Genomic DNA, 14,019 nt, shown 5'->3' with positions numbered 1-14,019 from the left:
TGAGGAGAAGTTCCTCCTAATACCCAATCTAAACCTCCCCCGACACACCTTGAAGCCATTTCCTCTCAACCTGCCACTTATTACTTGGGAGAAGAGGCCGACCCCCACCTAACTACAACCTCCTTTCAGGTGGTTGTAGGAAGTGATAAGGTCCTCCCAAGCCTCCTCTGCTCCAGGCTGAACACCCCTAGCAGCTGAACATCCCTCAGCAGCTCCTCATCGGACCCGTGCTCCAGACTCTTCACCAGCTCCGTTGCCTGCTCTGGACCTGCTCCAGCACCTCTATGCCCTTCCCAAACTGATGGCACCTGTCTGCCCCTACATCCTCGCTAGTGCGAAGCCGAGGGAAAAGCGAGGTGGGGCTGCGTCCATCCCAGGCTTCCTACCCTGGCCACAGGCCGACAGAACCCAGCAGAGCTTTGGCAGGATCTGAGCTGGTTATGCCTAAGGCTGGTGCCTGTAATGCCTGAGACCAGCTGGATCCTAGAGACAGGGCTAAGGGTCTTCTAACACAGTCACACAGCGACTTCTCATTCAGATGTGTTAATATAACACTATATAAACATCTCCTATACCTTACATTGACACGAGCCTGACACTTTACTGTTCTGTTTCAACACCTGCAGATCAAGGAGACAGAGCTATGTGGGACGATCCAGGAAAGGGAAGACTGGACACCAGCCTTCCCAAGAGACATCTTTTGTTAACACAAAGTTGTTACCAGGAAATGGCTTCCGCTTTTCTCAAAATTTACTTCTTTTTCCCAACAGTGGGCAGGGTCAGAAGGCAGCTGGAGGCTGCAGCGAGTGGGGGGCTGATTGATCTGAAACAAAAAGCACTAGTGTTGAGCCCCCTGGACATATCAATCTCTTTTTGGGCGTCGTATATTTAGGAGAAAACTATTAAAAAAAGTTGTAATTAAAAAAAAAAGGGAACAGAAAAATCAATTTCAGTAACCCAGGAATCAAGTCTGGATGGGTTGCTGTGAGAGGGAATCAGTGATGCTGAAAGAAATTCTGCCCTGGAATACGAGGCGAGGAAAGCACAGTGGTAGGTCTGGGGTAAAAAGAGATTTTTCCAGCCAAGTTGCTGCTTACTGTGCTGCTGGCACCAGGGAGGTACTGCTGAATAGGCTGGGCAAATTCTGGAGCAACACAAAGAGAAGGCAGAAATAAGATACATGGACAAGTGTCATCAGAGCCTCCATGGGAAGCCCCAGAGAGCCAGAAAGGGAACATACACAACAGTTGTTTTCTGCTTGTGTTTGTGGCTTTGCTAAGGAATTGTCTGTCAAGAACTACGGCCTTTCCTGCATTGCTAGAAATGGTGCAAATGTGGAGCTGCGTAAACAGAGCTGTGATCTTACCTAGTTTTGTAGGACAGCCCTGCTTAGTTACCATATGCAGAAACCCAGTTGTTATAACAAGTACCAGAACACAAACCCCCACTCAGTCTTTTTTTTATTCACATAACTTTGTGTTCCTTTTATTAGTTATCACTAATAGATTGTCACCCTAATTTTAGAGTGCAATAAGTCCCTAAACAGTGGTTGCAGGCAGTTTATACTGTGTCTGACCTTTACAAGCAGTTGAAGCAGCTAAAAAAAGTGCTCTGTGTGGAGCAAAAGTAATTTTATAATCTCGCAAATAACTGGTTTCAGTTCTTTTTCTTTCAGTGTGGCTTTTTGTAAAAGCCAGCAATAACAAAAAGTAACCCTCCTCTAACTTTTTTTTTTTCTAGAAGGAAAAGGGTTATGAAACCTGATATCCATCTTGGGAAAGTTATGACCGACTGGAAATGTTATGAAAGCATTAAATTAAATAGGCCAACCAGGCAAAGCAATGCTATTCAGAGACAAGTTTTGTAGAACAAAAAGAATTGTTGCCTAAGACAGTGTACAGATAATGTGTGTTGCTGACTTTGGTGGGTTAGCTCAGATGCTGAACCCTCTCTCTTACACTGACAGTCTCAGCTTACATCTCTTTTGATAACTGTAGCAGGTGACTATGAAGTGCTTTTCTCTAGTGACCAGACTGAGAACACTGGAGATTCTCAATGGACGATAGCATGGCATGGAGTTACACTTCAAACCCTAACGCAACCTGAATCTGCAGTTTCGTTCCTAAGGATGCATTGCCAAAACCAAAGATCACAAAGGTGTGCATAAGTCATAGATAAATCCAAGTTTAGGGGGATTTATAATGTTGTCAGTTGTAGATTAAAAGGTCTGTTTTGCACCTGCAGCTCTGTAAGTGACCACAAACAGTGAAGAATCATGGTGGCAACCATCAGTGACCTGTTAAAGGATATTAAAGGAAGAAAATTCTTTGAAGTGTTTCTAAGTGTTTCACTAAGCATTGTTTTTTTCCATCAGTCTGTGAACTGGTTCACTCCAAGTGCAGAATCCTAGGATATGATGCCAGCTAAATCTGATGTGAAAACAATCTGGAGCTAAATGTGACCTGCATGGAACTGGCATCTTATTCCATCTCTGTTCTGCTGTCCTTACCATCATCTTCCTGTGGATACACAAAAAATATATGTAGCTGTTGTTCAGCAAAATCTCATTCAAAGTGATCCAGCTGCAGAAGGGTGTTAAAGGCCCAAGGGCTCTAAGTCCTGCCCTAAATCAAAGCTGGCACTCTGACATCTGTTTGGCAGGAGCTGATTCCACTGCAGATGGTTCCTCCATTGAGAAATGTGTGGGAAAACATTGACACACTGTGGCCAAACAGATAAAATGCAATTTCTGAAATTTCGTGAGGTTTTCTTGCTTTCATCTGTTTTACCAGACAGAAATGTAGTAAAGATCAGTTGTAGCTTTTATTCTTGTTGATAATTTCCAGTATCTTTTCAGTCAATTTCCTTTATTGGTATAAGATGTCCTAAACATGCAAGCTAAGACAAAAACTATAAACAAATTATAAAATAAAGCCTTGCATCCCTTGAATCTGAGGAGCACTGAGAGTGAGACTCCACTGTTGCTTTGGAGCCTGGCAAGTTGTGCAAAGCACATTTTCAGGTCCATGCTTACATTTTCATTTTAATTACTGTTTCTTCCTGTGGAACTGGAATGAGGGAAGGCTGCCTTAAGGGGAACTGGATTTGTGTATTGCAAAGCAGAATTTCCTCCAGACTAATCTAGAGAGATGAACTTCATCAGCATACCTACAAGGTATAACTTTTATGTCCCATAGAAGTAACAGGTAAGGTTTTACCTGTATTATATTTAGTGCAGGTAGTCAGTATGGTTAAGCATCATTAGATGGTCTCTGTAGGGCTTCCTCTTGCTAGCAGCCGAAGGAATACTAAAAAGCAAAAAAAGCCAGTCTTTGCTTCATGGCTTTCACAAATGGAGGAGCAAATAGTAGGATATGGGAGAGGATGGAATAAAACCCTCTTTTTGGCACGCCTAACATGGATATTTTTGTAAGTGTACCCATTTTTTGCTCTTTTTTTTTCCCACTACAAACATTAAGAATAACGTAGAATTGACATTAAGGCCTTTCCAGATAGTCAGAGCTGTGTTTTAACTAGTTTCTAACGTGAAAATGACATGTATGCAGCGTGTAGCATAGATGAGTGTGTGACCCTAGCTGGGATAGAGACCAACTGTAAGAAGAAGAGCTAATGAGTTGTTTCAGGAAAGAGAGCGATGGTGTCAGGATAGGTTAGGATGCCAAAGAAGCTTAGTTTTCAATTGCCCTGAGGAGATAAAGCTAAGATGTTAGGGGTCAAGGAGGAAGAAATCTGTGAAGCAATCTGTGAATTTAAGACATAAGTGGCATAGACAGAAGAATACAGAGCATTGCCAATTTATGTGAAAAAAAATAAAATAATTTAGGCAGCACTTGAATACATGAGTCTACAGAGAGGACCTGCATCCTGGTAAAATTCTAATTCAGAGACTAGAGTAACAGTATTTATGAAAAATATTCTACAGTCATATATAGAAGAATAGTAATTCAAACAGAAATCGAAACAAGGGAAGTACTTCTCCTTTCCTCGCCAGCTGTTGCAGCACCTTCCAGCTAAGGGATGAGAACATGAGGAAAAAAAAATCTTTGCTCTTTGCCATATTTCTTCACATCCACCTCGCTGTCAGAGTGCAATGAAGGCTTCCAAAAGGGAGTCATGGCAGGATCTGACAGCCAGGACCTTTCCCACTGTCCCTAGCCAGGGAGCAGGCAGGCTGGGGGTCATGCAGGGGCAGCCCAGCCCCAGGATCAGGCATCTCCCTGAGAAAAGGGCTGGTCTGAGGCTCTCAGTGTCCTGACATCTCCTCAAGAACTTTCTGTTCTAGCTGTATGAAGCATATAGAAATTGAAAACAGGGAAATGGTCACTAAAAAAAGCATCAGACCTCTCCCAGATACACTGGAGCACATACCATGTCTTTTCAGGAGGTCTAAGGACAGACAAATCAATGCCATGTTGTGGTTGATGCTGTTTCAGGCAGCACTGGTTGGTCACAATTGAGAGAATGTCACTCATGGAAGTTCAAATGAAGACTCTGTTTGGACCTGGGCCCTCTTGACAATTCCAGGTGTGAGGAACAGCTCATTGTGTTCATTCAACCTGCTTGAACACTGAGCCCAATCACAGAAGGAGCTGAGCTTCTGTCCTGCCACAGAACTCATCACAAGCAGGCGGCTGCTGGAGGCATAGCCACGTGTAGGGAAGGTCTTTCAGTGAGATTTCATGTCCTGTAGTTTTCAAATCAGAACCTATGAAGTGAGGGGCAACTTGTGAGGTTGTTCTGCAAAGCAGAGCTCAGAAGTAAGCTCTTCTCCTTGGAGCTTAGCCAAACACTCCTGACCAAACACCTTTGGGCAACTGGTAGGCACCACAAGCTCTATTTTTTCTCTTGTGGTTTGTCCGTCTCACTGACAGCAGGGTGCTCTGACATGTAGAGCAAATGAACATCCAGGCCCAGCTGTGTTGAGCAGGACCTCACACCCATGCGCATATTTATGTCCTATGGGCTGCCATCATTCAACACAGGGATCTGAGCAGGCCAAACAGGTGGGGACTGAGAATAGACAAGGGCCAAGTTTTCTCTGTGGAAAACTGTGACATGGCATCAGTGAGGGCATAGTAGGTGACTTTTTGTGCTTTCCAGCTAGAGTCATTCCCTACTGGGAAGAGTTAACTGTGATAAGTGCAAAGCTGACGGCATATCAGCTGCCAGTTATGCTACCAAAAAAGCATTTTTCTTCATCAAATCTTTGTCCCGAGAAGCAAGGGGAAAACAAAGACCACAGGATGAGTGGGGCTGTGAGAACAATGTCCTATTTCCAACCCCACCAGGAATGCCCTGGAGGTACCAGCATCTCTCTCAGAGTGTTTGATGAGCACCTGAAGGACAGGTGCTTAACGTCTGCTGTGTGTTTTGTTGTGTGAATCTTGTCGCTCTGAACTTTTGGGTATTGGTACAACTTCAAGTCATATCTTGTCAAGAGACATCATTGCAGGCAAGCTTTTCTGGGGCATGTTAAAGCCTGTGGCAGTCTTGTGTAGCCTTCTTTCAAGCCTCTGGGAATTTGTCTCGGGAGGAAGCAGCTTGCCTTCAGCTGCTGGCTCTCACAGCTACCCATTGACCCTGATGGAACAGGCAGCTTCCTGGGCACATGCCAAGTGAACCAGTCTGTTAGCAGGAGAGTACTGGGTGAGTTTTCTGTGGACATGCCAGAAATGAGGGGTAAAACAAGAGGAATGGACCAGGATGCAGATAAGAAAAAGGTCAAACTTCTCTAAGCTTGAACCATCGCATTTGACTTTTCTGTGATTTTATCTTGGGGTCCTTGCTAGGTCAAATCCAGTGATCCCCTGCAGGTCTGCAAGGAGCTCTCACAGGCCAAACTCAGAAGTCCCCTTCAAGATGACTGTCAGCCGGAGACAGGTGGGCTATCCAGGTCAAGACATCCAACTGCGTCCAGGGCCTCCTTCAAGTCCCAGCAGGCTTCTTCACCAGCTGCTACTCTGAACATCCCCTCCATTGATGGTCCTTCCACAGATGATATAGTGAGGAGATCCTGCAGGAAACATGGGCAGGGCTGGGTGAGTGGTGGCTTGGTTGGTGACCTTTCTCAGAGATGCAAGCACGTCTGGATGGGGAGGCACGCTCTGCCTTTGCTGGGCTGAGATCTACTTGTTGCTCCAAGTAGATGCCATTAGAGGAACACTCACAGTAAGGACTAGGTCTACACCTGTTAATCCTGGCTCTGCTGAGGGTTGTCTTCCTGGAGCTGCCTTCTAAAGAAGTGACATAGGTTGGACAAAATGACAGTGAATATAGTGATCAGGACAAAATCCCAGTTACTGGAGTATTTAAGGCACAGGAAGGAGGAGGGATTGTGTCCTATAGTACTAATTCTAATTATTGCTCTTTGTGATGATTATCTAGGAAGCAGGGAAACGTATGCATAAAAAACAGCAAAGAAATAAATTGTCTGAAATTCTATGACACTATAAATGGAATTAGTAAGCACTGCATTTGCTCCTGAGAATCTGGAGACATGAAACATGAGACAAAAACATTTGTTCTGTCCACGGAAAACATAGCTGGGATAGGGGTTGTCCTTGTCTCTGAACACAATTTCTTAACTATTTAGCATTTGGCCTTTCTGCTCCAGCAATAGACTCACTCGAAGCTCATCTTGTCTGCTTTTACAGTCTTTTCTTTCATTCTTTCCTAAGCAGACTTGCATTTGCTCCTATATATTATTTAGTGGAAATACTATGCTTTTGTAACACACCTGTGGGTAAAACAGACTCTGTAGGCACAGTTTGCACCCTGTATTTGGAATAATTGGCATGAAGAAAGAAAATAGACTGCAGTTCAATACACAGGGTATAAGCATGGAAAACAATAAAAGGAATATAGTGTTTCCTGTATTTGCCCATGAATTACTGTATTCTATGCCATAGAAAACCTGAAGGAAATCATCAATAGAACTGTGACCTAGTTGCATCCTTTTTTCTGGCTTTATTTCTTTTTTTCTCCTTCTCTTCTTGGTTCTTTTTTTTTTTTTTTTAGAAGCAGCCTTCTTCTGTAGCATGTGAGAGAGTGATGCAATCAAGACTCCATCACATCATATTTCAAATACTCAGTTGCTCATTGAATGGTAGAATCTCCACCCTTGCTTCCTGTATCTATATTTTAGTTTACTTAAAATAAATTATAGTACTATGAAAGTCTGGTCAGATGAAACAGATTTGTGTCACAGCTACCTATCAAGTCTTAGAGAAGATGAGCAGTAGCAAAGGCAGAAGAAACACGAAAAGATCAAGCAACAGTTCACTCGACCCACTGGTGTGTCTAAAAATACCAACCACGTTGACCTTAAAGTACAATGCAATATGTGAAGGAAGATTTTCCCAAAATGGTAAACAAACAGAATAAGGAGCCACACAACAATAGAACTGTCAGGCAGCAGCTCACACTTTAGGGTGTGCAAACAGTCCCCTGAAGGGCCAAAATCCAGTGCACATTTTTATTCACATCCAGGGAGCTTCCTGCCATTTTTGTACTTACAGACTGGTTTTAGAGAAGACCACACGTGAATGTACACTGTACGATTTATCACATGTGTGATGCTGCATGTCTAATGTTAGATTACTCTGCGACAAATGCTGTAAATAAGCCTTGGCTTTTGAGTTAACCTTGAGCCTGATGACAGTGATCTGGATGATGGGATCAAGTGTACCCTCATGAGATTTGCTGATGATGCCAAACTGAGCAGGGAAGCGGGCATTTTGGAAGGGAAAGCCATCCTGCAGGAAGACCTGGACAGACTGGAAGGAAGAGTGGGTTAGCAGGAACCTCATGAAATTCAACAAAGACGAGTATAAGACCGTGCACCAGGGAAAGTATATTCCAAGAGTGCAGCACAGGCTGGGATCTACCTGGCTAGAGAGTAGTTCTGTGGAAAGGGACCTCAGGGTGCTGGTGGACAAGCAAGTCAATAGGATTGAGCACTTGCTGCTGTGGCAATGGAAGCCATGATGAGGAGAATGTCACTCGTGGAAGTTCAAATGGAGACTCGATTTGGACTCCGTGCATCACCAACAGCATCCCCGGCAGAGATAAAGAAGACATTGTCCCACTCTACTCAGTGCTCGTCAGGCCACACCTGGAATACTGTGTTCAGTTTTGGTCCCTGCTATGCAAAATAGATGTGGATGGGCTGGAGAGGGCCCGGAGAAGGACCACTGAGGTGATCAAAGGACTGGGAAGCCTGACATGTGAGGAGAGGCTGAGAGAACTGGGTTTGTTCAGCCTTGAGAAAAGAAGGCTTAGAGGAGACATTATCACTGTGTTTCAATATTTAAAGGATAGCTACAGAGAAGATAGAAAGTCCTTTTTTGCAAGGAGTCACATAGAAAAGATGAGGAGTCATGGGTACAATTTATTCTTCATGAAGTTTCAGTTGTTCACAAGAGGACAGTTTTTCACAATGAGAACAATCAGCCATTGGAATAATCTCCCGAGGGAAGTGGTAGGTTTCCCCAGCATTGGACACTTTTAAGATTTGTCTGGACAGGGTGCTGAGCTTTTTTTAGACTGTGCTTTTGCCATGAAAGGTTGGGTTGGACCAGATGATCCTCAAGGTCCTTCCAACCTGGTGTTCTATGACTCTTACAGTTCTAACAACATGTCTTACACGTGCACAAGTTGCATAAAGCTCATGGAGGCTCTTGGTGCCAGCTAGCTCTGTGGGTTAACTATGGGAGAGACATGTATCACAGAAATATCTTGCAAGACATGGTCTGTAGGACCCCTTGCAATCCCATGCAGGCTCTCTGGGCTGGACTCCTTGTTTGTTTTGTTTCTCATTCATCTTCCTTCCTTTAAAAGGTGAAAACCTGACACATCTTGCCCCCAGAGGAAGAAATATACCTCTCGGTGACCACCAGTAACCTGGTCACTGACCACAGTTCCTTCCACTTGCTGTGCTGAACTTCATCTCCAGCAATGTTGGCTTGTGACAAGGAGCTGTCATGTGGAGATTGTTGCTGGGGAAACCGCATCTCCCACAGAGGCGCTGGAAGTTCCTCCATGGTCCCAGGGAAGCAGGGATGAATCACATTTCCTTCTTAAATAAAGGTGGCTAGAGGGCAGCTCTGTGTTAATGCTGTGACATGAGGTCTGCGGCTGCTTTTGGTTCTGCACACCTCTGAGCAGCCTTTTAGAGGCAAAACCCAACCAATAAGGAAGGTAACTACTGGCTTTACTGGGACTCTGTTGGCCACTCTTGCACAGGCAAGTCTGGTAGCTGCTACATCAGCACATTTTTGCTTCTGGCATGTAAAGTTCAAGTGGTGCTGGCTTGCTAAACAGTTTCCCCTTCTTTGAAGGGGTATTTTTTACCCTCTCAGCCACAGAGGAATGACTTTGCTTCACTTACAAAAGTTAAAATGTAGTAAATACTTTTATGTAAAGAATTTTACGGATTTTCATACCAGAAAAGGCATTTTGATTAGCCATATTTCAATGAGACATTAAAAAAACCTGCTTGTGTGCGTTTTTAAAAATTGCTATTATTACCACTCGCACAACAGGTAGTAAAAGCTGATGATACAGAGATTTGTTTTGTACTTTTTAACATAAGATTGGCAGAAAAATTGTCAGTTTTCTTATTGCTCATCATGCTTTAAATCCACACCCTCAAACTGTGATTCAGCAAATTCCCAGAGAACCCTGGTCTGAAACCCGGGTTCCTCCTTGTCCTGTCCTGCCAGGGGTGGATTTCCCCTAGAGAAGCCAATGAACAACAGCTCATTTATTTATGTATGTGGTGAGGAGGAAACTTGCTCCGCTGTCTCTCCACCTCTTCCTGCAAAATGTTAGCTCTCTTTTGCACCAATCAGTTTAGGTCATGAATGAAAATGGAATTGAGCGGCAGCAGAGCTGGGGTATAGAAACTGCTGTTTCCAACATCACTCCCTGGCTCTGCTCCACACCTCATAAATAATGCTTCTCACTTAATTTTAGCTGCAGAGAGAAGCAAAAGCAAGCTGCCTGTGTCTTTCTTCAGCAAACCTAAGGTGCTCTTTCAGAGAGGCAGGACAGAGCACTCTGTTATTAACTGACATCATCGAGGAAATACACTTGCTTTTTATTTTTTTGGCTGCTTTTTTTTTGTTTGTTTGCCACAGTTGCAGCAGTATCTTGATGGGGAAGCTGATCTCCAAAGGCTGGAAAAAAAGAGATGCTCAGGTTGTCATGCTGGGGCTCGACTTTGCTGGCAAATCCACCCTTCTCTACAAACTGAAGAGCGGCCAGGCTGTGGAGACCTGTCCGACAGTGGGCTTCAACGTGGAGTCTCTGCAAACACCCTGTGGCATATCCTTCACCCTCTGGGATGTTGGTGGACAAGACAGCCTGCGGGCAAGCTGGCCTGACTACCTGGAGGACATCAACACCCTCGTCTTTGTGATCGACAGCACAGACATGGCTCGGCTGTCCGAAGCAGCGGCAGCACTGGAGGAAGCCCTGAGCCACCCCAGCATGGCTGGCATCCCCGTCCTCCTCCTGGCCAACAAGCAGGAGGTGCCAGGAGCACTGGCTCCTTCTGAGCTGGGGGAGATGCTGCGGCGAGGGCGGCTGGCAGGGCACCGCTGGATGCTCCGGGGGTGCAGCGCCCACACCGGCCAGGGCCTGCAAGAAGTTCTGGCCATCCTGGGAGAGCTGCTGCGGGACCCAGAGCTGAGCTCCCTGTCCCAAGAGCAGCCCATCACAAGGCTGGCGGAGAGGAGGGAAGCTCCAGGAGAAACCTGAAACTCAAGCGGACCCTTCCCACTCATCACTGCCAGGAGCTTTGTCACAGAGGATTCCAGCCTTCAGGGACACTCTAAAATGAGCAGACCTGTAGCTGGGACACACTGTGAAACACCCAGCTGCTCACCACTGAAACCCACCAGGAGAACATCTGAGAAAAGCTCCCATCGTGGAGCAGGTTTGGCCTCATCTCTTGGACTCTCATCACTGGCTGCAGCTTGTCCCACTGTCACCATGTTCTGCTCATCCACTGCACATGTGTGTCTGGAGCTTCAGCAGGGATGCTTTTTATATCAGGGCAATATAAATTATTTATATAAATTATAACAGAGACATGTACAGAAGAGGTTTTCTTTCTTCTGCAGCTCCCAGCCCAGATGCAGCCATCCAGATGGGGTAATTCCCACAACAGCGGAGCTTAAACGTGTCCCATGCTGCTTCTTTCTCAACATGAATCACATGTGCATTTGCTGGGAAAGCAGGCAGACACTAAAAGGAATGGCTGGATGGGAGCAGTGTAAACTCAGGACTTCAAATGGCTAAACAGCTAATTGGCTTTAGTGTGGCATCTGTAGGTATAATCTTCAAACCATGGAAGCAAGTCAGGATTCAATGGTGTATTGAGGTTTGAGGATGTGTATATATTAATTTATGCATTTCTTATAATGTTTCCTTCTTTTTCCATTCGTTATTTTTTGTCAAATACTGATTTCATGACAATGGTACCTCATTTTCCTATTATATTTAAATATAAAGAAATCAGACCTGACTTTTAGATGCTTGCAAATATGTCTGCGTGGCCAGTTAACCTCTAAATATCCTCATGGTAGTCTGAACAGCCAAGAAAAACCCTGTCTCTCAGACTTTTTGAAACTGCATGAGGCCACTCCATGAACCCACTGGTTCATAACCATGGGCACCTGTAGGCACAGGCAGGTTGGTAACCAAAGGTCTCTCCACACTCTGTTTTGTCTGCAGCAGATGAAAATGCCCCTGGCAGCTCACGACAGGACAGGGTCCTGTGTGGCACTGATGGTCTTTGTCCAATCCTGCTCAGCCTACCATTGGAAAAACCTGTAAAATATGTGCCCTGTATCCAAAATTCTGTCATCCAGGATTAAAATTAAAATATCTCATAGTAGTCCCTGCCTTATTACAAAATGAATAGGGGAAGGGGATAGATAGACCACAAAATTTCCATTTCTGTTTCTATTCAGAAGTCAGCTGCTTTCAAGGAACAACATATTCAACCTAGAAACACCAAGGAGAAATACACGGTGAAACCCTCTTCTGTTCATACCAGAGCATTTAACAGTCGTTAAGGAATTAACCATCCAGCTGTTACTGGTGCTATTATTAGCCACATTCCATAGAAGACAGCAGCTGGAATAGAGAGCTTAGACTGTCATGGAGAAACAGAATCAGACATTTATAGGAAGGTCTCAATAAAAGAAATCCTTCCCAATGGAAAAAGTCATATTTTTTAGCTGTGTTAGTGTAGAGTTATTATATGCAATAAAACAGTGCTCCAGTGCTGATCTGGCCTAAGCGATCATGTTTATGAGGATACTGAAGCAGCACTGAATTGTATAATTAATTACATGACAAATCTCTCTGCGTGGTAAGAAGGACAAAGTCACGTCTTTAAATCTTTGCAGGTAGCATAAGCTGGTTGATCCACCTTGGGCTTGTTGTAGGTGATCGTTTGCCTCTAACACACAAGGCTCCAATGCACAGTATGAGGCTGTCACAGTCAGAGCAGGCAGTTTTTGCCAGACAACACGGATGCTAATACCTAGACAAAGGTGAACAAATTCAGGTCATCAGTGCAACCCAGTTGCCAACACATAAAAAAGCCACATCTTCTCAGAAACTCACATGGCCCTTTTGAACACTAGTCCTAGAGGCACAATGCAAAAGGCTCTGTGTTGCATTGTCATGCCAAAACAAAATTGTCCTTATTGAGTTTCTTGGTGTTTTGGTCCTGCATCTTACATGGTGCAAAACAGAGAATTGTACCTTAGGGTGGGGCATCATCAATGGTTTAAATTCAACACACATTGAAAGGTTGTCCTGGTGATGTTTTACTCTTAAGTGATTCTTAATGCCTGCATTTCACTCAGGGTTGTCTGCTGGTGTTAAAAGAGGCACCAAAGGCTTCCCATCCCCCCATGAGTGCTTTTTAAGCACTTTAAAAAGGGAAAAAATAGGCTACTCTGGCAGCAAATACAGATGACCACCAGCCTTTGATATATACCACCAATTAAAAATTACAATAGCAAAGTGGGAGGTGGGGAAGAAGGGGCAGTGGTGACCCTGAATTTGTCTGAAACTGATGAAGAAATATCCCAGTTACTGAAAGTGTTCTCGCTTCCCCTGAAGCACTAATCTGGCAAAACAACCCATCTCACGGGGCATCATGTGATTTACTATCTTTGTTTTCTGGAATAAGGCTTTTCTAGACGCTTGGTCACATTACTCAGCCCATTTATGCCATTGTTTAGAGACTGTCAAAACAATGATGGGTCATAATTTCTGAAACAGCAACACAGAGTTTACTTCTAATTATTTGTCTTTTCTCCTGCATTGGAAACACCTTAAAACAAGTCAATCTAACGAGCACTGCACTGCTCTAATCAAAGGCTTGCAGGACGTTCACCCAACAGCACTTAAATGGTTCAGTGTCAAAACTCCTGCCTGGTTCAAAAGGAGCAGTATGGCGGTTTGCAGGAAGCAGCCAGCCAGAGGGAGGGAAGTTTGTTACTGCTTTTTCTTGGTAATCCTGCAGGAGACCCTCTGCCATATGGAGTGGTATTAATCCCTTAAACATCTGTCCTTATGGACTTCAGCCAGGAGAGCATCTTCAAACTTAATTTCCATCTTCCTGGATGTGTGATAAATGTCACAATCTCTGCACCAATTTCTAAAATAACACAGCTTCTCTCTGAGCAGCAGGCTAAAGAAAAATCCTCAGACTTTTATTTCAGGATCCTCACAAATTCGAAGTATCCTTGGGTTAATACACCACAGAGCCCACTCTTGATTGCTCAAGATTCTCTTTTACCAGTTTTTCTAAGTGCTCAGTCTATCCACTTGCTATCCTTAACACTGGGTGTCTTAAAGCAAAGAGAAGTTTGAAACAGCAAGCTTCTTCTATTTTCTTTTTTCTTTTTCTTTTTTTTTTTTTTCTGAGCAGCATTTATTTCATGCTGTTTGTAAAGGAAAAAAGTTTCTTGG

The 14,019-nt window shown here is 44.2% G+C and overlaps 1 protein-coding gene and 2 long non-coding RNA genes across 3 annotated transcripts; 2 read left to right on the top strand and 1 right to left on the bottom strand.

The window, feature by feature from the left end:
* Positions 1–654: 654 nt before the first annotated feature.
* Positions 655–4,466, bottom strand: LOC127467406 (uncharacterized). The gene is made up of 3 exons (XR_007903117.1): positions 4,390–4,466; positions 3,219–3,308; positions 655–2,519 (listed from the first exon to the last, which is right to left on the bottom strand). It is a non-coding gene; the product is annotated as an uncharacterized LOC127467406 (long non-coding RNA).
* A 74-nt stretch (positions 4,467–4,540) lies between these two features.
* On the top strand, positions 4,541–7,413 carry LOC127467408 (uncharacterized). The gene is made up of 3 exons (XR_007903119.1): positions 4,541–4,838; positions 5,811–5,901; positions 7,039–7,413. It is a non-coding gene; the product is annotated as an uncharacterized LOC127467408 (long non-coding RNA).
* Positions 7,414–9,860: 2,447 nt separating this feature from the next.
* On the top strand, positions 9,861–11,471 carry ARL11 (ADP ribosylation factor like GTPase 11). Its single transcript, XM_051779346.1, has one exon. It carries the CDS (start codon positions 10,177–10,179, stop codon positions 10,780–10,782), a length of 606 nt encoding a protein of 201 aa, XP_051635306.1. The 5' UTR covers positions 9,861–10,176; the 3' UTR covers positions 10,783–11,471.
* Positions 11,472–14,019: the final 2,548 nt, after the last annotated feature.

Source organism: Manacus candei, unplaced genomic scaffold, assembly GCF_025592945.1.
Source record: "Manacus candei isolate 608988 ecotype Guabito, Panama unplaced genomic scaffold, ASM2559294v1 h1tg000014l, whole genome shotgun sequence".
NCBI lineage: Eukaryota > Metazoa > Chordata > Aves > Passeriformes > Pipridae > Manacus > Manacus candei.
This window is presented reverse-complemented; position numbering and strand designations above follow the sequence as displayed.